Source organism: Mustela putorius, unplaced genomic scaffold (genome assembly GCF_011764305.1).
Source record: "Mustela putorius furo isolate JIRA1106 unplaced genomic scaffold, ASM1176430v1.1 tig00003845_pilon_pilon_pilon, whole genome shotgun sequence".
NCBI classification, from domain to species: Eukaryota; Metazoa; Chordata; class Mammalia; order Carnivora; family Mustelidae; genus Mustela; species Mustela putorius.
The window spans coordinates 92,078,546-92,103,617 of record NW_025421998.1 but is presented as its reverse complement, the minus strand read 5'-3'; the positions used below and the strand labels follow the sequence as shown (position 1 = coordinate 92,103,617).

At 43.6% G+C, this 25,072-nt stretch overlaps 1 protein-coding gene across 1 annotated transcript in view; it reads left to right on the top strand.

Moving 5' to 3' along the window:
• The first annotated feature begins 5,682 nt into the window (after positions 1 to 5,682).
• The window catches only part of ZC3HAV1 (zinc finger CCCH-type containing, antiviral 1), a 58,920-nt gene continuing 39,530 nt past the window's right edge, over positions 5,683 to 25,072 (top strand). The window contains exons 1-2 of the mRNA XM_004741676.3: positions 5,683 to 6,007; positions 22,919 to 23,054. Of these exons, the coding sequence (XP_004741733.1) occupies positions 5,700 to 6,007; positions 22,919 to 23,054 (444 nt within the window). The 5' untranslated portion in view covers positions 5,683 to 5,699. The remainder of the gene's footprint in view (positions 6,008 to 22,918; positions 23,055 to 25,072) is intronic.

The window sequence follows — 25,072 nt, the reverse complement described above, 5'->3', positions numbered from 1 at the left end:
CCACTTTAAAACTGCTAGAACTCATATAGAAATTCAGTAAAGTGTCAGGATATAAAATCAATGCACAGAAATCAATTGCATTTCTATATACCACCAACGAGACAGAAGAAAGAGAAATTAAGGAGTTGATGCCATTTACAGTTGTACCCAAAACCTTAGGGAATAAACCTAAGGAATAGGTTATAGGGAATAACCTATTAGGGAATAACCTTAGGAATAAACCTTAGGGAATAACCTTAGGAATAAACCTAACCAAAGAGGCATAAACCTCATAAACCTTAGGAATAAACCTTAGGGAATAACCTTAGGAATAAACCTAACCAAAGAGGCAAAGAATCTGTACTCAGAAAACTATAAAGTACTCATGAAAGAAATTGAGGAAGTCACAAAGAAATGGAAAAATGTTCCATGCTCATGGAATGGAAAAACAAATATTGTGAAAATGTCTATGCTACCTTAAGCAATCTACACATTTAATGCAATCCCTATCAAAATACAATCAATTTTTTTTCAAAGAAATGCAACAAATAATCCTAAAACATAAATGGAACCAGAAAAGACCCCGAATAGCCAGAGGAATGTTGAAAAAGAAAACCAAAGTTGGCAGCATCACAATTCCAGACTCCAAGCTCTATTGCAAAGCTGTAATCATCAAGACAGTATGGTACCGGAAAAACAGACACATGCATCAATGGAACAGAGTAGAGAGTCCAGAAATAGATCCTCAACTCTACAGTCAACTAATCTTTGACAAAGCTGGAAAGAATGTCTAATGGAAAAAAGACAGTCTCTTCAACAAATGGTGCTGGGAAAATTGGACATTCCCTTGCAAAAGAATGAAACTGGACCATTTCCTTACATCACACACAAAAATAGACTCTAAATGGATGAAAGACCTCAATGTGAGATAGGAATCCATCAAAATCCTTGAGGAGAACACAGGCAGCACAACCTCTTTGACCTCAGGCGCAGCAACTTCTTCCTAGAAACATCACCAAAGGCAAGGGAAACAAGGGCAAAATAAACTGTTGGGATTTCATCAAGATCAAAAGCTTTTCACATCAAAGGAAACAGTCAACAAAACCAAAAGACAACCAACAGAATGGGAGAAGATATTTGCAAATGACATATCAGATAAATGGCTAGTATTCGGAATCTACAAAGAACTTATCAAACTCAAAACCCAAAGAACAAATAATTCAATCAAGAAATGGGCAGAAGACATGAATAGACATTTCTGCAAAGAAGATACCCAAATGGCCAACAGACACATGAAAAAGTGCTCCACATCACTCGGCATCAGGGAAATACAAATCAAAACCACAGTGAGATATCACCTCACACCAGTCAGAAAGGCTAAAATTAACAAGTCAATAAATGACAGCTGTTGGCAAGGATGTGGAGAAAGAGGAACTCTCCTACACTGTTGGTGGGAATGCAAGCTGGTGCAGCCACCCTGAAAACAGTATGGAGGTTCTTCAAAAAGTTGAAAATAGAGTTACCCTACAACCCAGCAATCACACTACTGGGTATTTACCCTAAAGATTAAAATGTGGTGATACCCATACACAAAGATAAACTCAAAATGGATAAAAGACCTCAACATGAGACAGGAATCCATCAGAATCCTAGAGGAGAACATAAGCAGTAACCTCTTCGATATCAGCCACAGCAACTTCTTTCAAGATATGTCTCCATAGACAAAGGAAACAAAAGCGAAAATGAACTTTTGGGACTTTATCAAGATCAAAAGCTGCTGCACAGCAAAGGAAACAGTCAACAAAACAAAGAGGCAACCCACGGAATGGGAGAAGATATTTGCAAATGACAGTACAGACAAAAGGTTGATATTCAGGATCTATAAAGAATTATTCAAACTCAACACACACAAAACAGATAATCATATCAAAAAATGGGCAGAAGATACGAACAGACACTTCTCCAATGAAGACATACAAATGGCTATCAGACACATGAAAAAATGTTCATCATCACTAGCCATCAGGGAGATTCAAATTAAAACCACATTGAGATACCACCTTACACCAGTTAGAATGGCCAAAATTAGCAAGACAGAAAACAACATGTGTTGGAGAGGATGTGGAGAAAGAGGAACCGTCTTACACTGTTGGTGGGAATGCAAGTTGGTGCAGCCACTTTGGAGAACAGTGTGGAGATTCCTCAAGAAATTAAAAATAGAGCTTCCCTATGACCCTGCCATCGCACTACTGGGTATTTACCCCAAAGATACAAATGTTGTGAAAAGAAGGGCCATCTGTACCCCAATGTTTATAGCAGCAATGGCCATGGTTGCCAAACTGTGGAAAGAACCAAGATGCCCTTCAACAGACGAATGGATAAGGAAGATGTGGTCCATATACACTATGGAGTATTATGCCTCCATCAGAAAGGATGAATACCCAACTTTTGTAGCAACATGGACGGGACTGGAAGAGATTATGCTGAGTGAAATAAGTCAAGCAGAGAGAGTCAATTATCATATGGTTTCACTTATTTGTGGAGCATAACAAAAAGCATGGAGGACACGGGGAGTTAGAGAGAAGGGGGTTGGGGTAAATTGGAAGGCGAAGTGAACCATGAGAGACTATGGACTCTGAAAAACAACCTGAGGGTCTTGAAGGGGTGGGGGGTGGGAGGTTGGGGAAACCAGATGGAGGGTATTCGGGAGGGCACATACTGCATGGAGCACTGGGTGTGGTGCAAAAACAATGAATACTGTTACACTGAAAAGAAAATATGTACATAACTAAATTAATTAGTACTTATCATTGCGGTAAGGACAATAAAAGAGACAAACATGAAAAAAAAATGCAGTGATCCTAAGGGGCAGGTGTACCTGAATGTTTATAGCAGCAATGTCCACAATAGCCAAACTATGGAAAGAACCTAGATGTCCATCAACAGATGAATGGATAAAGAGGTGAGATATATCTATATCTATATCTATATCTATATCTATATCTATCTATGTGTATATATATATCAATCACACAATGGAATACTATGCAGCCATCAAAAATCTGAAATCCTGCCATTTACAATGACATGGATGGAACTAGAGGGTGTTATGCTAAGTGAAATAAGTCAATCAGAGAAGACAATTATCATATGATCTCCCTGTTATGAGGAATTTGAGAGGCAGGGCAGGTGGGTCGTGGGGGGTAGGGATGGAAAAATGAAATAAGATGGGATTGGAAGACTCTTAATCTCACGAAACAAACTGAGGATTGCTGGGGGTCAGGGGGAGGGATAGGGTGGCTGGGTGATGGACATTGGGGATGGTATTTGCTATGGTGAGTGCTGTGAATTGTGTTAAGTCTGATGAGTCACAGACCTGTACCCCTGAAGCAAATAATACATTATATGTTTAAAAAAAAAAAAAAAAGTGTTGCATGCTTGGGGTACCTTGGTGGCTCAGTCAGTTAAGCATCTGCCTTTGGCTCCGGTCATGAACCCAGGACAAGATCCAAGGCCCCATTGGTCTCCCTGCTCAGTGAGGAGTCTGCTTCTCCGTCTCCCTCTGACCCTCCTCCCCACTTGTACTCTCTGTCTCAAATAAATAAATAAAATATTAAAAGAAAAAAAGAAAAGAAAGTTGTATGTTCCTCCAACTGAGCCAGCCAGGCACTCCCATTTTTAAGAATTTCTAAGTTGACAATCAAATGTATCATTAAAAAAACACAACTATCTGATCAATGACCCATTTATTTTACCTGGGAGTGTTGGGAGGAAAACCTTTTTCTTCTTCCAACTTGGATAGGGTGGTTGGGGATCTGCAAATTAACTAACAATAGACAGATCAACAGGGAAAGGACGAGGTTTATTTTCACTTTGGGAGCTGGGAGGAGCTCCCAGTAATGGAAAAGTCCTGGAATAGCTGACGTTTATATACCTCAATTTATAGTTAATAAGTCAATTTATTTTAATTTTTAATAAGTTTAATAAGTAAGTTTAATAAACTTTAATAAGTTTAATAAGTCAATTTATTTAAGTCAATTTAATAAAAGAGTTTATTGGGGCGTCTGGGTGGCTCAGTGGGTTAAAGCCTCTGCCTTCGGCTCAGGTCATGATCCCAGGGTCCTGGGATGGAGCCCCACGACGGGCTCTCTGCTCCAAGGGGAGCCTGATTCCTCCTCTGTCTCTCTCTGCCCGCCACTTGTGATTTCTCTCTCTCTGTCAAATAAATAAAATCTTAAAAAAAAAAAAAAAATATATATATATATATATATATATATATATAAAAAAAAAAGAGTTTATTTTAGGGCTTCAATGGGAGAGTATAGAAAGTTCTATTGGGCTTTCTGATGCTAATGGAATGGGTCAGTCTGTCTCTTCCGGGCAGCTGAATTAGCAGGAAGCTCCCTTTGAAGGGGGTGAATGGTAGCGGTATCTTCGGGAGGCTCCGCTTTCAGATTAAGAGAATTTCAGATAAAATTTCTTTTTGCGTCTTCTGTAGCTCAAATGTCTTCTTTTTAAAATAATCTTTATCCCCATCCTGGGGGTCCAAGAGGGTCTCCGCAAGGGATAAGGCCTTGTCCAAATATCTGAAGAGAGAGAGACCTACCTGAGATCTTGGCATACGTCTAAGCACGCCTGTGACCGTTTGCTTTTGGGAATTAAGCGGTGCCTGCGGCCCCCCTGTTACCGATCCACGGCAGGCAAGAAAACATCAAGTGTCTCTTCTAAAAGCCCTTGAAAAGGCAAAAAACAAAAACAAAAACGAACGAGGAAGAGCACTCGTCGCTGTTCTTTAAGACGGCATGGTGCTGGGGGAGAAAGAGCACATAGGTCCTGGCTGGGTGGATCACGATCTGGGGTGTGGGGGCCCGATATGGGGAACCTCGGGTAGCCTGCAGGTTCCACCCTGATGGCTGTGTTTGCTCAGGTTACTTCCCCAAGTACAGATCGAGGATCGCAGCATTACTTCCCCAAGTACAGATCGAAGATCGCAGCATTACATCCCCAAGTACAGATCGAGGATCGCAGCATTACTTCCCCAAGTACAGATCGAGGATCGCAGCATTACTTCCCCAAGTACAGATCGAGGATCGCAGCATTACTTCCCCAAGTACAGATCGAGGATCGTAGCATCGAAGCTTTGGAGTCGTAGAGAAGATTGGCTTCTAACGGAGGTAGGGTGCCCAGCCCTGCGCGCTGCGTTCTGTGCTTTCCCGGAATGGGTGGGGTGGAGAACAGAAACCTCCTCAAGGGGGCTCCCAAGACGCGCGTCATTCGCCACTTGGGCTGGCTTATAAAAACTCCACCAGAGCCCCAGATCACTTTTAGTTTCTCTTCTTTCGGAAGAAGCCTCGCGGGCTCCAGCTGGGGAACGTCACCCTCGCGGAGCCCAGAAGCGATCGAGGGGTCGGTCAGTCGCGGCGGTGGCCCGCATATCGGCGCGCGCCGTCCACTCTCTTCGCATTCGGCGGCCGTCGCGGGTGACCTGCAGCCTGCCACCGGGCTCGGGTGGGTGAGTTCTGGCCTCTCGACCCCGGGCCGAGCAGGAAAGCGAAAGCGCCTGGTTCGGCTAACGGCGGCGAGGAGCGCGCGCTCGCTGGCCCGGGGCGCGCCCGCCCGAGCACCGCCCGCGCACCGCCCGCGCCCGCCCCCGGACTCCAGTAAGTTTCGATTCTCCCCGGAGCAGAGTCCGGCGTCTCGGCCGGAGAGCGCAGCGCGCCATGGCGGACCCGGAGGTGTGCTGCTTCATCACCAAAGTCCTGTGCGCCCACGGGGGCCGCATGGCCCTGGACGCGCTGCTCGAAGAGATAAGGCTCCCGGAGGGGCAGCTCCTCGAGGTGCTGGAGGAGGCTGGGCCCGACCGCTTCGTGCTGTTGGAGACGGGCGGCAGGGAAGGGATCACCCGGTCCGTGGTGGCCACCACGGGAGCCCGGGTCTGCCGTCGCAAGTTCTGCCAGAGACCCTGCGAAGACCTGCACCTCTGCAAGCTCAACCTGCTGGGTCGGTGCAACTATACGCAGACGGATCGGTGAGTGCATGAGAGGGAGGGGGTGGCGGCTTCGCAAGGCTCAGGTCTGGGAGCACTCTCAGGGGTGCTGCTCCGCGAGGGGCGCGCCCTCGTGGGGACCTCGTACCTCCAGTCTCGCGCCTGTGCTTCCCCGGCCCCGCCAGCGCTCCTGCACTTGGCGGTTCCTTTGCGCCCAGCGCCTCCACACCTGTCCTCGATTTGGCTAACTCCCCATCGCCCCGGGGAAGACCACGCTCATCTCCCCACCCCCAGAGGAATACAGTAGTTTTGGGTCAGCCTGGGTCTAGAGCATTCAGAGGCAGGTTTGGGAAGGAAGGGAAACGCCTCCCCTGTGTGGAATCGTGAGTCTTTCCCTCTGTGCTACCGTCGTCCCTTTCCGCGCCCGGATTGTCTGTGCCGCAGCGAGCTGGCCCTGCGCTTGGCCTTCGGTTCCCAGCCCCCTCCATGCCCCTCATTATTACCTCCCTGATCTCTGAGGCTAGTCCGCACCACCTGGCCAGAATGGTCCTCTTCGAGGTTACCGATGAAGTAGTGTCTTCTCCCAGCGCTCCTGCCCCAAGTTCTCCGTGGTGGCTTGAGCGGGTGACTGCCCGCTCTTGGGACCGCTTTGAAAGAGTGCGGCGGCTCTCCCGGGCAGCTGCTTCTGGGTTTCCACTTGTTCATTTGTTGCCTCTTTAGTATAGTGTGCCCCGAGGTTTTGGGTTAAGCCTTTTGACCTGTCTTCCCAGTCTCTCCCGAGGAGAGCTCACTCCCTTGGGTTCAGCTGTCACATCTACAAAGATGGCTCCCATGAGTATATGGGCTGCCTCCGCCTTCCTGCTACCTCTGGGTTCTTCTTTCCCCAGTGTCCGAGCAACATCTGTACCTGGATGTGCTGCCAGCCGGTTACACTCATCCTCTTTCCTCCAGGGGAGGGTGTCTGGCACTGCCCCAATCCCTTCTTCACCCTTCACAGTACCGAGCCCTTTCCTTGAGGGCTCCTATCCCCTTCCAGCTGGGTCTCCCTCATCCATCCCACTTGTGATTGAATGCTTGTTCAATTAGTGAATGATTCTCTCTGACCATAGTCTTTCTCCCCATCTTTTCTGTCCCTGTGCACTCTTGCTCAATCATTTTTCTTGATATACCACTTTCTACACTTGGCCCCTCCTTAAAAACTTTAAGTGGTGTCTTGGTGTCCAAAATAGTGGCCATCACTCTTTTGATCTTGTGCTTGTTAGCAAAAACCTTTGGATTACTCACCCCAGTATGTGTGTAGGAAAGCATACAAAAGGCCGGTGTTTTATTTATTTATTTGTTTGTTTGTTTATTTATTTTCAAAGATTTTATTTATTTATCCAACAGACAGAAATCACAAGTAGGCAGAGAGGCAGGCAGAGAGAGAGGGGGAGGCAGGCTCTCCACCAAGCAGAGAGCCCCATGCGGGGCTTGACCCCAGGACCCTGAGATCATGACCCCAGCCGGGGGCACAGGGTTTAACCCACTGAGCCACCCAGGCGCCCCAAGACTGGTGTTTTAAATGGATGAGGTAGATGAGATAAAACATTTTTTTTTTTTTTTTAGGACAAAATGGTGAAACTTCTTAAAAAGTGCTGAATGTGCTCCATTATTGAAAAAACATATATTTATTGAATATGTTGGGAAGCACCAAATTGAAAGTTGGTTTCTAAGTTTTGGTAAATTATGAATGAGTATAGAGGGAATCCGCCAAATCACAGCGACCCAGGAAATCTGGGAGGAGGAAGAGGGCAGGGGGTGGAGGATAGAAAGGGAAGGAACATTCTAGTACTATCCTGAATAACAGCAGAGTTGAAGGGATTTATCTTCTTCCTTTTTTTTTTTTTTTTGGTGCTTTTCTGATCTGTTACTAAAAATTCAACGAGTGTTGGCTTTTAGTTTTAAATATATATGTTATATTTTAATTTTTTACTCTAGATAGTTTCAAAATATATTACAGAAAAGAGAATGATGACGTGCTAGGTACCCATCATTTCAAGTCAACAGTTTTCAAAATATGGTCAGTCTTGTTTCATTTATTTCTCCCCCTCCATCCCTGTCCCCAGCGCCTAATGTGTTATCTTAAACCAAATCCCGGAGATTATGTGTTCCGTAAATTCTTTAGTGTCTCTACAGGGTAAGGACTCTGTTTTATTATTAACATAACTATAGTATAACAATCACAAATTTTTGCAATTACAATTTTAATATAATCTGATATATGGTTGGCATTCAAATTTCCCTGATGGTCTTATGATAGGACTTGCATTTTCAGGAAGAAACCTACAAAGATATAATCCATAATTGTTTAAATATGTTACATACCCATATGTAAAGAAACTTGCAATTTCTTATACACAATATGTTTAGACACTTTATTTTTTTTAGAAACTTTAGTTTTTTGTTTTATGGATATTATTGTATTTTTGTGTGTGTGGTTTGAAACATCAAAACCATTTTAAACTCCTATAATTGGGTTGTTAACCAGGACTTTTATGTATTTTAAAAGGAGAGATAGGATACAGGGCTAATTCGGTCTTTCAAATTTGGATGGCTCCTCTGGGGAATTCATTAAAGTTTTTTTTTTTCTTTTAGTGAAGCGATAAATTTTCACTTCTTAAATGTATTCATCTAGTTGTATTTTTTTATTTCCTTTTTCATCACTTTTGAATTAGAATTACAAATTTTTATCCATTAAAGTGTATTTTGTCCTCATAATAGGGCCCTTGGGAGAACTTTTTTTTTTTAAACTCAAAACTTAAAAATATGTTTTTTCCCCCAAGTGTGTTTTAGAAATATTCCCCCTTCTGAGAAATTTATAAAATCTAAAACTTGACATGTAGGAGTCTAAGGACTTCCTGCAGGTTAATGGGATCTGCTGACCAAGTGATACTTCTATCAGTTGCCTGAGGACAGTTTGCATTTTGCTGGACTTATAAAATCTCCTCTATACTGTTTTATATAAAAATTCCTTTATATTCATAGATAGGACTTCTCCTATCTATCCTGTAGTTCTAGTCTTTCTTACATGGGTTTTATTTTTTAAAAAATTTTAAAAATATTTTATTTATTCATTTGATAGAGAGCACAAGCAGGAGGAGCAGCAGGCAGAGGGAGGGAGAGAAGCAGGCTCCCTGCTGGGCAGGGAGCCTGAAGCGGGGGCTCCATCCCAGGACCCTGGGATCATGCATGACCTGAACCACCCAAGTGCCCCTCTCACAATGCTTTTAGCTGTACACCTTAGTGAACATGCTTGCTTCAGTGTTGGGTATTTCCTTGTTTTGGTACATCAGTTGGGATGTTTCCATTTGCTTTGCCAAAATATATGCCCACATATATGTGGAGTTCTGATCCCAGTTCTGATGCAAACAGTTAACTACCATTTATTGAACAAATAACTACGTATCAAGCATGATGGCAAGCAGTTTAGAGATGGTGTCCAAGATGGTCTTTTCCATGACTCTGGAAGTAGATATTATAAATCCTTTCTTAATAGAAGTCAATTCAGACCCAGAGCTGTTAGAAATTTCCAGAAGGCCACAGAGCAGATAGCTGGCAGAGTTGTTGAACCCAGATCCAACAGCACGATTACTTAACAAGCTACTTAACGTGGGGAAGTAACTCTGTGAAGTAGGATCTTCCATTAATTCAAGTTGAGTGGGTTTTTTGTTTTCTGGGTTTTTTTTGTGTTTGTTTGTTTGTATTTTTTTTGTTTTTTCCTTCCAAGCATGACCGTTTAACTGTGTGAAGCAGGCTCTCTAGTGTTTTCAACTAGCTTTGCGGTTTTTGCCAATGTGGGTGTTTCCTTTGGGCTCTTTCCTGTTTGTATGCCTTTCCTGTTTGGTTACTTGTAACTTTGGGTGGTGTAGTTAGATGGAAGAGGTTTAATTGACTATTTAATACATTTGGGGGGGGGGAAAGCAGATTGCAAAGAATAATATTCTTTTTAAAAAATTATTTATGTATTTGACAGAGAGAGAGAGAAAGAGCGAGCCAGAGAGCATAGGCTGAGGGAATGGCAGAGAGAGAAAGAGAAGGCTTCCTGCTGAGCAGGGAGCTGGATATGGGGCTCGATCCCAGGACCCTGAGATCATGACCTGAGCCAAAGTCAGACGCTTAACTGACTGAGCTGCCTAGGTGCCCTGCAAAGAATAATATAACAAGCATCAGAGTATTAATCTATATTCTAAAAACATAACAAAATTTATATAAAAGAAAATACAAGATAAATAAGCTTACAACTCACCTCCCAGAATAAGAAATACTTAGGCTTTTCATTTTGCTTTTCTTTTAAGATACAATAAAAGCCATAACAGGCCAAATATTATTTTCTATTTCCTAGTCTCATTCCTTTCTCTCCCCAGAAGCAACCTCTATCAGGATTTATGGTGTGTCTTCTGCCCCTCCGTGAATTCTATGATTTCCTCATGTACATGTTTGTATCCTTGTACAAAATGCAGTATTGTTTTATATATTTGAGAATTTTTTTCAATGTTATGCTTTGGAGATATATCCCTAGTGATACATAAGGATCTAATTTATTCATCTTAACGGCTGTATAGTATTTCATTCTGTGATTTCTGGCATAGTTCAGTACCTGTGACCCCAGGAACAGTCATTTGGGATATTTCCAGTTTTTTTGCTGTAGAAAATCCTGATGTCAAGAATATACATGTCTCTTGGTGCTTCTCCAGAGTAGCTAGGTCATGAGGAAATGGAATTGCTGGGCTGAATGGTCGCACAGCTTCAACTTTTCCAGATTCTGACAAAGAGTTTCCTGTTTTAGAGTCCCAGTTTCCCCATCTTATATAATAAGATAATATAATAAGATAATGCCGGCTGGCACTTGGCATTATCAGAATTTTTTTTAGTTTATCCAATTCCAAGGCCATAAAATGATATGTTAATGTTCTAATTTTTAAAAGAATTTTCTCTTTAAAGTTTTTATTATGTGATACTTAACTCTTTTTTTTTTTAAAGATTTTATTTATTTATTTGACAGAGAGAGATCACAAGTAGGCAGAGAGAGAGAGAGAGAGGAGGAAACAGGCTCCCTGCTGAGCAGAGAGTCCGATGTGGGACTCGATCCCAGGACCCTGAGATCATGACCTGAGCCGAAGGCAGCGGCTTAACCCACTGAGCCACCCAGGCGCCCTGTGATACTTAACTCTTATGAAAATATATAAAGCATCCAATGAGTTACCTGTGTACACATGAATCAGCTTCAGAAATACAATATTACTCATTTAACTGTCCCCCGAATTCTCTCTTTCTCTCTCTCTCTCTCTTTTTTAAAGATTTTATTTATTTATTTGACAGACAGAGATCACAAGTAGGCAAGAGAGGAGGCAGAGAGAGAGAAGGAAGCAGGCTCCCCGCTGAGCAGAGAGCCCGATACGGGGCTTGATCAGGACCCTGGGATCATGACCTGAGCTGAAGGCAGAGGCTTTAACCCACTGAGCCACCCAGGTGCCCCTCTCTCTCTCTTTTCTAAGTAGACTCCATGCCCAGTGTGGAGCCTGCCATGGGACTTGAACCCCGATATCAAGAGTCCAACGTTTAACTGACTAAGCCACCCAGACACGCCTGAATTCCCTTTCTTGATTATCTCCCCCATCTTAGAGGTGATAGAGGTAAATACTGTTCTTTTTTTCTCTTCAGCTTCTATAAGGTACCATTGACTAAGAAACATTGTATATACTTAGGTATACAATGTGGTATTTTGTTTTTATTTTTAAAAGTAATCTGTACCCCCAAAGTGAGACTCAAACTCCAGATCTTGAGATCGAGAGCCTCATGCTGCATGGACTGAGCCAGCCAGGTGCCCCTGTGATATTTTGATATATGTGTACATTGTAAAATAATGTCCTCAATCAAGCTAATTACCCTATCTATCTCCTCATCTGTTTATGCCTTTTTTTTTTTATGATGATGAGAACAATTAAGATCTAAGAAAGTTTATGCCTTTTTTTTTTTTTGATGATGATGATGAGAACACTTAAGATCTAAGAAAGTAGCAGAGTTCTTAGCAGATTTCAAGTATACAGTATTATCATCTATAGCCACCATGGTGTACCTTAGGTCTCTAGAATATATTCATTTTATAACTGAAGATTTGCATCCTTTGACCAGTATCCCTGTATTACTCCCCCTGCCATTTCCAAGTGCATAGTTCATACTTAATCTTGATGAGTACTGAGTAAATGGATAGAACTGCTGAATCACTAAACAGACATCTGAAAGTAGTATAGCCCTGTGTATTAATTATGCTGGAATTAAAATTAAAAAAAAAAAAAAAGAAGAATGACCTCCAGACTGGGTGGTGGCGGGGGGGGGGTGGGTGGGAAGCATACAGTTCAATGGCGATAAGTATGTTCATGATATGCAATCATTGCCATTCTCTGGTTCCAGAACATTCTCCTCAGCCCACATAGAAACCCTACACCAATCAGCAGTCATCCTGTTCTCCCCTCTCCTGTCCACCCCTTTCTAATCTACCTGTCGTCTCCATGGATTTGCCTCATTCTGGATATTTCTTGCAAATGGAATCATACAGTATTTGTCCTACTGTGTCTAGCCAGACACAGTTTTGACACTTGTTTTGAAGGTTTGCCTTTTACTTTTGCATGTCACATGTCATCTGTGTGGTGTATTTGCAGAGCTGGAGTCTTCCCGGAAGTCCCTTCAGTTACTGAGTGTGCTCTGTCCGCCAAGTCTAGCTGTCAGGTTGATGGCGGTATCAGGGCCCAGAGGGGGGCGTGCCCCATCGGAATCATTTGGGAATTTCTATTCCCTTTTTAGATTTGCTTCATGTTTATTTTCACTTGGCTGATTCTGACTTTCAATTCCTGCCGCTTTCTGCAGAAATTAAGCTAAGGGACGTAAGGACATTATGAGTGATAGGATAGTGTGAATCTTGATGAAATGTTGAGTGAGGGACAAGGAAGCATCTGCCAACAAAATACTTTCTACTTTTTACGTAATGGAGAGATGGCCAAAGTGAACAGAGAAAATGAATGCAGGGTTGTTTTCCTTCTGTAAAAGGGTTCTAATTTGCTTATAGTTCCTGGCCATATTTACTTCCAAACAGGTGTCTTTGATCTTTACCTATATAGGCTACTCTGGGGTTGGCAAGGCCCCAGAATGAGGGTGAAAAGGAGTAAAAGAATCCAGGAAGACTTAGGATTTCAGGCCCAGTGAAGAGTCAGTTTCACTAAGTCGGAGCAGAGGAGCTGGACTTGGGTTTTGAGGAGAGAGCAGAGCCCTGTTTTGCCATCTTTTTTGCTCCTCCTCCCTGAGAAAGTTTTTCATCTGTTTCACACCCACTCAGAGCATCAGGTCACCTAGGGGAATAGTTTTCAAACATTTTGATTCTAAAGCCCTCTCCGTAGAGAACATTTTGAGCATGTACTCTGATTATGTATGTATTTACTTAAAAATCACATAACTAACGTTAATTCTTAATTTGGATCTTAAATATTGACTCACTTGTTTTCATCTTTTAAAAAACATTTAAAATCAACTTTCTATGATTTACATACAGTAGAACGAACCCATTTAAAAGTATCCAGGCTGAAGAGTCTTTTTTTTTTTTTTTTAAGATTTTATTTATTTATTTATCAGAGAGATAGAGAGTACAAGCAGGCAGAGTGACAGGCAGAGGCAGAGGGAGAAGCCGGCTCCCTGCGGAGCAAGGAGCCGGATGTGGGACTTGATCTGAGGACGCTGAGATCATGACCCAAGCCGAAGGCAGCCGCTTAACCGAATGAGACACCCCAGCATCTCCAGGCTGAAGAGTCTTGATGAATGGATATACCCCATTGGTTATACACCAATGGATACAGGCAATTTCTATTAGAAAAAGGAAAAAGAAAATTTCTGTTCTAAAGGTCATCTTGTGCACCTTCTGAGTTAACCGATTATCCTCCCTACGTCTCTGTCTCTTATAGCTCAGGCAATAATTTTTTACTTTTTTTAAGTAAAAATGTATATAAAGAGTTGTAACTTTTTTTTTTTTTTTTTTGGCTGTACCCTGAGGTATCAGTTTTGGATAGCTCCTAGGGTGTGGTAGGTAACCAGCTTTGGAGCAGTGCGTCTCAGACTTTGATATATATCTGAATCACTTGGGGGAGAGCTTACTTAACGCAGATTTCCATGTCCCACATCAAAGATTCCAGTTTTGCGGTGGCGGCGGTGGGGGGTGGTTGGGGAGGGTGGATTGGGCCTGAGGATCTGCATTTTCGGCCTCGCCTAGGATTCTTTTGCAGGGGTGTGCTTCCTGGCAGATTGCAAAAGCGGGGTTATATGTGCTTCGGACTCTGAGGGCATAAAAGAGAAGTGGGATGGATTCTTTTGTGCAGAGTAAACAGGAGTTGAAGAAAAGGATTGCTTTCTCCAAGGTTAGGGTGACCTGTTACTGGTCACACGGGGACGCAGGACACACGGGGACGTGGGGCATTCTTGCCACTCCCTCAACAAATACTTATTGAGCACATGCTCTCTGTGGCAAACAGCCTGTTCTAGAGGCTTCTGCCCCTTTCTTTCCCGCGAAAGGAATCTTCAAACCAGTTTATTAGTCTTTCTCTCTAGTCTATTTGAATCTTTCTCTTTACTTCCAAAAGGATTCATGTTGAGGAAGTACGGCAGGAGGAGAAGGGAAGGGACCTTTGTGAGGAGAGGATCTTGGGGGCTCCCTTTGTCTAATCATCAAGATTCTGGCAAAACCACCAGCACCCCGGAACCCTTTACTCTTCGCTTCCTACGCCTTTTCTCAGTCCTGATGTGGACTTAGGGAGATGGTTCCCAGACTCTGCTGCCCTTTGGAATGACTTGAGGAGTCTTTAAAAAGAATCCCGAAGCCCGGCTCCTCCCCCGCAACAGGTTCCAATTTATTGGGTCTGGAGTATGACGAGGGCACTGAGCTTTTTTAGAAGTCCCTAGGTGATTCTTTTTTTTTTTTTTTTTTTAAGATTTTATTTATTAATTTGACAGAGAGAGATCACAAGCAGGCAGAGAGGCAGGCAGAGAGAGAGAGGAGGAAGCAGGCTCCCTGCTGAGCAGAGAGCCCGATGTGGGGCTCCATCCCAGGACCCTGAGATCATGACCTGAGCCGAAGGCAGAGGCTTTAACCCAATGAGCCACCCAGGCGCCCCTCCCTAGGTGATTCTAATGGGCAACACTAACTTGGAGCACTGGGGATGGGAGGCATTCTCTGCAGTGACAGAGAGATGATTTCTGGGTGCCCCACTCTTGGTGCAGTAGACTACATGCAGGTCCTTGGTTCCTTCCAACCCCCATCCTCTGTAGGCGTGGTCCTCTCCTGTTGCCCTCTGCTGCCCAGAGTCTTGCAGCCAACGAGGTGCATTCCTGTCTGTAGCAGGTGCACCTGGAGTTCGCTCTGTGGCCGCAGTTGGCCGGCCTGCTCTTCTTTGCACCTTGTAGGTTCTGGATAGCGCAGTCGTGGCTAGAGTCATCTCCTTTCTTCAGCCCCACGCTTTCTCTTTCCCTACACGGTCCCTTATCCTGCTTCTGGTGCTCTCTATTGGCCCACTCCAATTCTCCCCAGGACTCCCAGATTCACAGAGCCACCCCTATCTCTAGTAGCCTGGCGGTTTAACCTTGAACATCGGCAGTACAGACATAGGGAACGGGAGTCTCATGGCTTTGAAATAATACTTCATTACGGTTGTTTTTGATCAGTGACATTTTCCTCTTTAGGCCAGCATTTGCTAGATTTTATCTTTTACACCTCCTGGTTCCTTTCCCCCCTGGTTTATAGCATGGTGAGCTGTTTCCTGTTTCCTATTTTCTTTACAAATCAACTCTATCTTTGTTTTTATCAGCCCCTGTCCATAAGGTGTTGGGGAGCAGAGGGAGTGAGTGGAGAAGGGGAGGGGTATTTTGAGACAAATTACTGTCAAACCCACCCCCCAAGATTGTTATCTTTTCCCAGTTGGTCTGGTTATGGAGCCCAGAGCTGGCTCTGTGTTGACCAGCTTGGGAAGCACAAGGGCTCCGAGGTGACCTTCTAGCTCTGGAACCGAGCTCAGACTCTGATCGGACGAGTCCAACTAGCAATTCTCAGTTCCCGCTGCACGGTGGAATCACCTGTCCCCCCTCTCCGATTAAGTCAGTCTTCGAGGGTTAGGCTTAGGTGTTTCTAAACACTCCCCAGTTGATTATTATGTGTAGCCAGGGATGAGAGCCACTCTGCTGCCCAGCCCTCCTCCAAGGTGTGGGGGAGGATTTATTGCCTGGGTTAAAATAACATTTTGTTCTGTGACTGGAAGAGAAACGTAAAAAGGTCATTTGTTTTTAGGTTTTGGCCAGAGATTCTTGAAAAGGAGACGATTATGTTCTTCCAAGGCCATCTTTGCTCCTTTTTTTTTAAGTTATCATCTCCTATCCCAGCTCATGCTGTTTGAAGTTTATCTGCTCCAAGTGCAGGCAGAATTCTGCAAACCCTTGTTTTCCCCTGGGCAGTTCATAATGGTTTGTAGGAGAGCTCTTCTCTGTATGAGGCTGGGGGCGGGTGTTGGGAGGGAATTGGGAAGGGGGGAGCCCCTGCCACTGTGCGCTCACTTGCCTTTCCCCGGAGAAGGCAGCTCAAGTCTCCATCTTCCCAGGTGGAGCCCTGGTCCTGACATGCAGCAGCATCACCTGGGCCCTTGTCAGAAGTGCACATCCGCAGTCCCCACCCCAGACCCACCCACCTATCAGAAACTCTGGGGGTGGAGCCCAGTAATCTGTGTCCTAGCAAACTTTCTAGAAGATTCTGACGCACCCCAAGAGTTTGAGACCCAGCCAGTAGCTGAGATGGGGCTTGAGAATTTGACTTCTGACAACTTCCCAGTGATGCTAGTCTGGGGACCTCACTTGGAGAACCACTGGCTTAGTGATGAGCAGGAGGTGGGAAGGAAGCTTCTGCTGCCTTCAACCTAAGTCACGATCTCCGTCAAGCCCTAATAGTGGCGGGTTCTGCTGAACTTGTCTCCCCAACACCAGTCCTAAGAAGTAGTTTCTGTCGTGCCGTGTGCCTAGTTCCACCCTTCACAGATTCACGTGCATTGGGAACAGTGCTTTAAATCATCCAGATGGGCTTTTTTTTTTTTTTTCCTTCTCCTCTCCCACCTTTTTGGTTTGGAAAAGTTTTGATCTGCTTTTGTTTTTCCAGATTCTGTGTTTTTGCTTTGTTTTGTTTTGTTTTGAGATGGGGGTTCACTCATCAGATCTTCCTCTTATTTGAGTTACCTTGGAGTTCCTCATTTTATTTCATTTTTGATTTCTCATTTTATCAGCCTCAGTTTCCCAAAGTAAAAAGTAAACTGCTTCCTCATAGGCGTACCATGTTACTTATTAAATATCAGATGGAGAGTTCCTGTCACTTAGTAAACATGTAATAAACGTCAGTTTCGTCCTCCCTGGCTGGCTCCGGAGGAGATGAGCACGAACTGCCCCACCCTCGTGGCAGACCAGTATGAAATTAGGCAAAGGGAAAATTAGGCAAAGAGAAAAGCCCCTGAGAAGTGGGGAGCAGCCCAGGGAATGTAGGAAAATGGAGCAGGGTTTCCCCAGGAGGACACTGTTGGTTAGAGACCAAGGCTAGACGTAGTTGTTGCCGACTGAAGCTGGGTACAGAGTGAGTGTCCCAGAGGACATTAGAGGAGTAAGCAGTTTGCCTGAGGGTAGAGGTGAAAAGTGATGGTGAAACTGAGCCTCCTTCAGACAGGATGCAGCAAGGACCCGGCCAGCTCAGTGCCAGACGTGATTGTCTTGGGTGAGCACGGAAAGTCTGGAGACTCGGGGTTCTGGATAGAACCATTAGGCTGCCTGGTGGCCTCTAGTTATTTACAGGAAATGTTGACTTCGGGGAACTTGGAAGTACCCTACTTCTTCTCAGCTAGGACAGGTAGGACCATTGCTGCATCTAGCTGTGACCTGGAGAGGGGCTGGGTCCTCTTCCGTGATTCTGATTCTGCCATAAGAGAGGGGCCATCGTCTTGGCAAGGGTGGTCGGACAACGTCTGCATTAGAGACTAAAGAGAAAGCAAAGATTCTCAGTTCCTTTCCAGGAACAGTTGTCATGTATCTCAGAGACAGAGGGTGAAACCTGTCCAGTGGTGGGGTGTTTATTTCACCGAGGTCATTTTCAGCTCCACAGCAAGGGGATCATTTTTTTTTTTTAAATTAAATTCAATCAGTTAACATACAGTGTATTATTAGTTTCAGAGGTAGAGTTCTGTGATTCATCAGTAGCAAGGGGGGGGGATCATTAATGGCTCTGGCCAGTGGAGTGAGGGGCCTTCTAGCTAAGGAGTCTCCCATTCATCTGGTGATAGAGCGGTTTTCTGCCTGGACTGGAGGCCGAGGACCCCCTCCCCCTCAATGTCGATTCTCTCCAGATTCCCCCCTCCCATGGCGGGTGGGAGGAGTGATAAGGTGGAGTTGTAGCCCAGCTGCAGAGGGTCCTGGTGGGGACTGCTGGGAGCAGTTTTATCGGAAACCACAGAACCCCAAAGCAAGCTGAGAGAGCTGAAGTCAGCTTTATCAAGGAGTGCCAGAGACGCAGAAGGCCCGCCTGAGGAAATGGCTAGAATAGAGGCTGTCACCGGAGCCTGCTCAGCTGCCCTGGACTTCTCTATGAAGGAAAGTGCATGGGAGGGCCGGTTGGTTCTTGAGGGCTTAGAGGGTAGCAGACACAATCATTGATTCTGTGATTTTTTTTTTTTTTTTCTGAAGGCAGTTCCATAGCTAGATCTGAAGGCAACTCCAGAGGGTTTCAGAAACGCCTTACACCCAGACCAGCATTTGAATAGTGCCCCCCCCCCACTTTTTAGTAATCTCTATACTCAACATGGGCTCAAATGTGCTCTACTGAGTGAGCGCCCCAGTCAGGCACCCCAGAATAAGTGACTTTTAAAGATTAATTTTTAGAGAATAACTTTTATCTAGATGGTCACATTAAAAATATTATCAGCTTCATGGGGCTCCTGGGTGGCTCAGTGGGTTAAAGCCTCTGCCTTTGGCTCAGGTCATGATTCCAGGGTCCTGGGATTGAGCCCCATATGGGTCTCTCTGCTCAGCAGGGAGTGTGCTTCCCCCGCCCCCTGCCTGCCTTTCTGCCTACTTGTGATCTCTGTCCGTAAAAAAAAATTATCAGCTTCATTAAGATGGTTTTGCAAAGTTGTTTGCATTTCTGCTTATGGGTGACAAACAACTAAAAAATAGTGGCAATAGATGAATGTTTAATATTTGGGAAATGAAAGAAAACTATTAAAAGAAAGATTGTAATTCTCCATAAGAAAAATAAAACTTGAGGGGCGCCTGGGTGGCTCAGTGGGTTAAGGCCTCTGCTTTCAGCTCAGGTCATGATCTCAGGGTCCTGGGATTAAGCCCCACATCAGGCTCCCCGCCTACACCCCCCTCCTCCCCCCCCCCCCGACTGCCTGCCTCTCTGCCTACTTGTGATCTCTCTCTCTGTTACATAAAGAAAAAAAAATCTTAAAAAAAAGAAAAAGAAAAAGAAAACTTGAATAAATGGAGAGAGTGTTTCTGTTTTGGAACCAGAAGATTAACGTAGTTAAGATGACATAATATCTGATCTAATTTAAGGAGTTAACACAAATTAGATTCTCAATATGATATTTGTATGGAAATTGACAAAACCTTAGTAAAATTTATATAGAGAAAATAACAGGTAAGCACACTAAAGAGTTTTTGGAAAAGGAGTAAGCCAATGATGTGATAAATTATTCTTTAATATTTAAAATATGGCACAAAGGAGATTTAAGTTGTATTAGATTTAAAGCAGAACTATAGATTGATAAAATCCCAATAGAGATTCCAAGAGTTCTAAGTTACAAGATTAACACAAAATAGTCCAGAATTACAGAATAATACGAGAGGAATCCTGTTTAATACAATTATCATTGAGAGGCACCTGGATGGCTCAGTCTGTTAAGTATCTGATTCTTGATTTTGGTTCAGGTCATGATCTTAGGATTGTGAGTTCAAGCCCTGAATGGGGCTCCGTGCTGGGTGGGCATGGCACCTGCTTAAGATTTTCTCTCTCCTTCTCCCTCTGTCACTTCCTTCCTCCCTCCCTCTTAAAAAAAAAAAAAAAGAATAGGATTATTATTCAGAAAAGTTGATATAAAGCATTTCTCTCCCTTTCTGACACAATTTGTCATAATAAGCTCCAGATGTTTTAAAGAATTATAGTTGAAGATATCTCTTTTACAAGTGAAACAAAATGGTTTACTATAGTTATTCTACTATAGTGGAGGAATTAAGACCTCAACTATTAAAATTATGAAAGAGAAGGGCCCTTGGGTGGCTCAGTTGTTAAGCATCTGCTTTCAGCTTGGGTCATGATCACAGGGTCCTGTGGTTGAGTCCTGCGTCAGGCTCCCTGCTCAGTGGGAAGCCTGCTTCTCCCTCTCCCACTCCCCTTGCTTGTGTTCCCTCTCTCTCTGTCTCTCTCTCTCCCTGTCAAATAAATAAATAAAAATTCTTTAAAAAAATTATTAGGACCATGAAAGAAAATTGGAAGGGTCTGATCACATAAAAATTTAGCAACAGCAACCTTAATTAAAGTTCTTGGTAAAAAGAGAAAAAATGCAAAACTATTTGAAATAAACAAGCTGGTAATAATTTTTAAAAGTATAAAGAACAGTTACAAATCTGTAGGTCAGTAACCGTTCCCTACTACAGACAGTTAAAAAATATGAACAAATAGTAAGGAAGTAAGGGAAAGGAACTATAAACATCAAGCCAACATTTGGTAATATTTCAGTCTTTTAAATAAATAAATTTCAAATTTAAAGCACAAGTCTATTTTATACCTACTGAACTAGCAAAGGTGATAAAACTCCTTGTTAATGTGCTTGCAGGAAATAGACACACTCACAGATTGCTGGTATGTTTCCTGGAGAGCAGTAGATCAAAGTGAAACAAGCTGCCAAGAAAATTATTTTGTCCTTTGAGGCAATAGTCCCAAAGGAATAAAAGGAATAAATCCCAGGAGAATATTGTAGAAGATGGGAAGTTATTTGTACAAAGGTAATTGTAGCCATGCTATTTATATAGTGAAAACCAGCCATACTTAACCACCTGATAATTTGATGATGGTTTTACAAACTAGAAAATATTAATATCTGTCATATTAATAACTATTAAAACCATAAAGCTGAGGACGTTGGCTATAATTGTGGGTAGTGTATGTAAGTCAAAAACTGGAATTATTTTGTTATGTGGACACTGATAACTGCCCAATTACTTTTGTCTAATGAAAACAACATGACTATCCGGGTTTCTCAATGATCTAAGGACCTTAATGTCATTAAGTCATTTGGGGATGTTGTTGAAAGGCAGATTTTGATTCAGTGTAACTAGGGTGGGGCCTGAAACTCTGGATTTCTGACAAGCTCTGTGGCCATGGTTGATACTACTGGTTCTCCCACTACACTTTGAACACTGAAGACCTAGGTCTCTGCCATTGGGATGGTAGTCACTAGTTCCAGGTGGCTATTCGAGTTTAAATTAATTAAAATAAGGTAAAATGGAAAATTTAGTTCTGAAGCATTGCTAGCTGTGTTTCAAATGCTTGATAGCCATATTCGGAGAGCTCAGATTATAGAACAATTCCATGATCATAGAGTGTGCTCTCCTGGACAGTGCGGAGCTAGGCTGTTGATGATTTAAAGTGCAGGGATTTCTATTTCTTTTTCTGTAGAGTTGTTTTGAAACATGCAACTAAGAGCTTGTTCCATTTCTTTGTAGTCACAGATCATATAAGTATACGTTGGTATATAAGACATAGGAGAAAGAAAGCAATGGATAATTTTGTATCATTAAAACATTTGATAAGTAGGGGCACCTGGGCGGCTCAGTTGGTTAAGCAAGTGCCTTCAGCTCAGGTCACAATCCTGGAGTCCCAGGATCGAGTCCCACATTGGGCTCACTGCTCAGTGGGGAGTCTGCTCCCTCTGACCCTTCCCCCTCTCATGCTGTCTCTTTCTTTCTCTCTCTGTTAAACAAACAGACAAATAAACAAACAAACAAAATCTTTAAAAGGTCTGCCTTGAGCTCAGGTCATGATACCAGGGGTCTGGGATCAAGCCCCGCATTGGGCTTCTTCTTCAGTGGTGAGTCTGCTTCTCCCTCTCCCTCTGCCCACCCTCCCCATTCATGCTCTCTCTCTCTCAAATAAATAAAATATTAAAAAACTGATAAATGGAATCTCGTTTCTCATTCACTTTTATTGTCCGTCCATACACATATTTTTTTTTAAGATTCTATTTTTAAGTAATCTCTGCAACCAACATGGGACTCAGATTCACAGCCCTGAGATCAAGAGTCATATGCCCTATGGACTGAACCAGCCCAGGTGCCCCAAGTCCATAGATGTATTCCCTAATTCATCTTTGTCCCTCAGTGGGCAATCATTTCCAATAAATTGATTTTCGTTTCTTTGTCAGTTTTTTCCCCCTAATAATGTATATTGGAGGAGATACTGTTTAAAGAAGCATTGCAGCAATTTGAAATACAGATGTGTATAATTTGTGGAAAAAATACAGTGTTGGGGAACCTGGTGGCTCGTTCAGTTGAGCGTCTGACTCTTGGTTTTTGCTCAGGTTGTGATCTTGGGGTTGTGGGATCGAGCCCCCATGTCTTCCTCCCTGAGTGTGCACACACACACACTCTCTCCCTCTCTCTCAAACAAATAAATAAAATCTTTTAAAAATACATCCCCTGTACCCCCACTGTTTCATCAATTTATATTTTTAAAACGTGTTCTCTAAGCAGGATTAGTTACCAAAGGATGTGGGCACCAATAGCTGAGAGTTCCCTGGATGATTTGGTTTTCTTTACTTCTGTGTCATGGAAACACTGACGATTGTTGTCTTTTTCCAGGAATTTGTGCAAATATTCTCACAATGTTCTCTCAGAAGAGAACTTCAAGGTCTTGAAAAACCATGAGCTCTCTGGACTGAACCAAAAGGAATTAGCTGTGCTCCTCCTCCAAAGTGACCCATTTTTTATGCCTGAGGTAAGTTACGATTCCTTAGTTGAAGTAGCAAGGAGGGTCTGAGCGGCCGTGTTGGGTCATGGATGTGTTGGAATAGGAGCACAAAGGACTCAAAGTTACCACCAGGCTCTGCAGAGAGCAGTCAACAGGTGACTGTTGCTCAGTGACCTAAAGATTCCAGCAATTTCCTTCCTATTTGAAGTGACCTGAAGATAAAGGACTAGGGGATGCTGTCCATCTAGGTGGCTTCCTGGAAGGAGATGGTCTTTGAATTGAGGTTTTGGAAGACAATAGGGTATATTGGTTGAGGATTATAGGCAAAGCTGTTGCACCAATGAAACCTCAAAATGGAGTGATTCAAATGAAATGTCATTTTATTTCTCTGTCACTTGACAGTCTAGATCCAAGTTCATCAAAGTATGGCCTAGGGGCCAAATTTGGCCTGCCACCTGGTTTTAGAATGAGGTTTTATTGGAACCCAGCCACACTCATTCATCTGCATATTGTCCATACATATTTTCTTAACAAGAGTAAGCTGAGTAGTTTCACGGTCCTGACTCTGTGTGATCTGGCACAAAGCAGGGACTCCTTCTGGGTCTCAACGTCATTTGCGGTTGTGCATTCGTTCGACTGACATTTAGGAGCCTGCAAATGGTGGGCACTGAATTAAATGTTGGAGGCAGCAGTGGACAAGACCTCTGAGAGTTCACACTTCCTCGCTGTGCCTTGCCTTGTGAGAACATAAAAGCATCCGGTAAACCTGACTTCCTGGTTTATAAGCTTGTAAAATGTCAATGTGCTTATTAAACGTAGAAATGCTGTCATTGGTCCTGTCCTAATCAAGGCCAGGAGCATTCTTACCTACTCATTAGAACCGTCCTAGGATCATTAACCAAGGTGTCATTTGTGAAGTTGCGAATCGTTCTCTTTCTGCCAGAGCCTTGAGGACGCTGGTTCTCAAACTGTAGTGAGCCTCAGAATCACCTGGTTTGTTACATCAGAGTGCTGAACCCCACCTCGGGTGGTCTTGACTGTAGACGTGGGGATGGGTCTGGGGATTTGCATTTCCAGCAAGTTTCCAGGGACCCCACTTAGAACCCTGCTGGTCTAGAGTCTAAAATCTGAATACTAGGCATGAGAGCAGTGATAGCTACTTGAATCAGGTTTTCGAAATTGTCTGCGTACCTAAATTGTCGTTGCTAGAGTCTGAAGGCCCTTGCCTCCCAGAGAGATCGCAGCGAACCAGGAGGATCCGGCCTGCTCCATCTGTTGGAACAGTTTATAAATGTTCTGATCTTTGGGATTCTTTTGTGTAACGATTCAAACATGGGCAGTGCATTTTATATTTTGGACATTTACATATTTTATTATGTAATCCACTCAATACATTGGGTTAGGAGGACAGAGCAAATATTTTGCTCCTTCACAGCAAAGGAGACAGAGGCGCGGGGAGTAGGTAATTCAGGTGACGTCACAGAGCTGGGTCCAGGGCTGGGGCTTTGGACTTTGAAATCCGCTGCTTCTTGTCCTGTGTCGTACGGTCCGGCCTCCACAACAATACCTCAGCGAGAAATCCGTATGCCCTCTTTTCAGTAAGAACTCCATGTCTGCAGGGCTATTTACATAGAAATAGAAAAATTACCTTCTTTAGTTGACCTTTTGAGAACCCTGGTCATGTTCTGCCTTGCAGGGACAACAGCTGCAAGGGAGACCCACAGGTCATTTTCTTTTTTTTTTTTTTTCCTAAAAATTTTTATTTTTAAGTAATCTCCACACCCAATGTGGGGCTCGAACTCACAACCCTGAGATCAAGAGTCACATGCTCTACCATCTGAGCTAGCCAGGTCTCCCCCTCAATTGCAGAATGACTCGATAACCTTCCTCTTTGGGGTTCCTTTGTAATGTAGGGCTCCTTTTGGGTCTTGTTTGGGCCTCTCTGCAGCTGGCCATGGCCATATCTTACTTTGATTCTTCCAAAGGGTGATTAAATTCACGGCTCGTTTAGCCAGCTGGCAGTCCTCTTCTACCCCAAATTAATT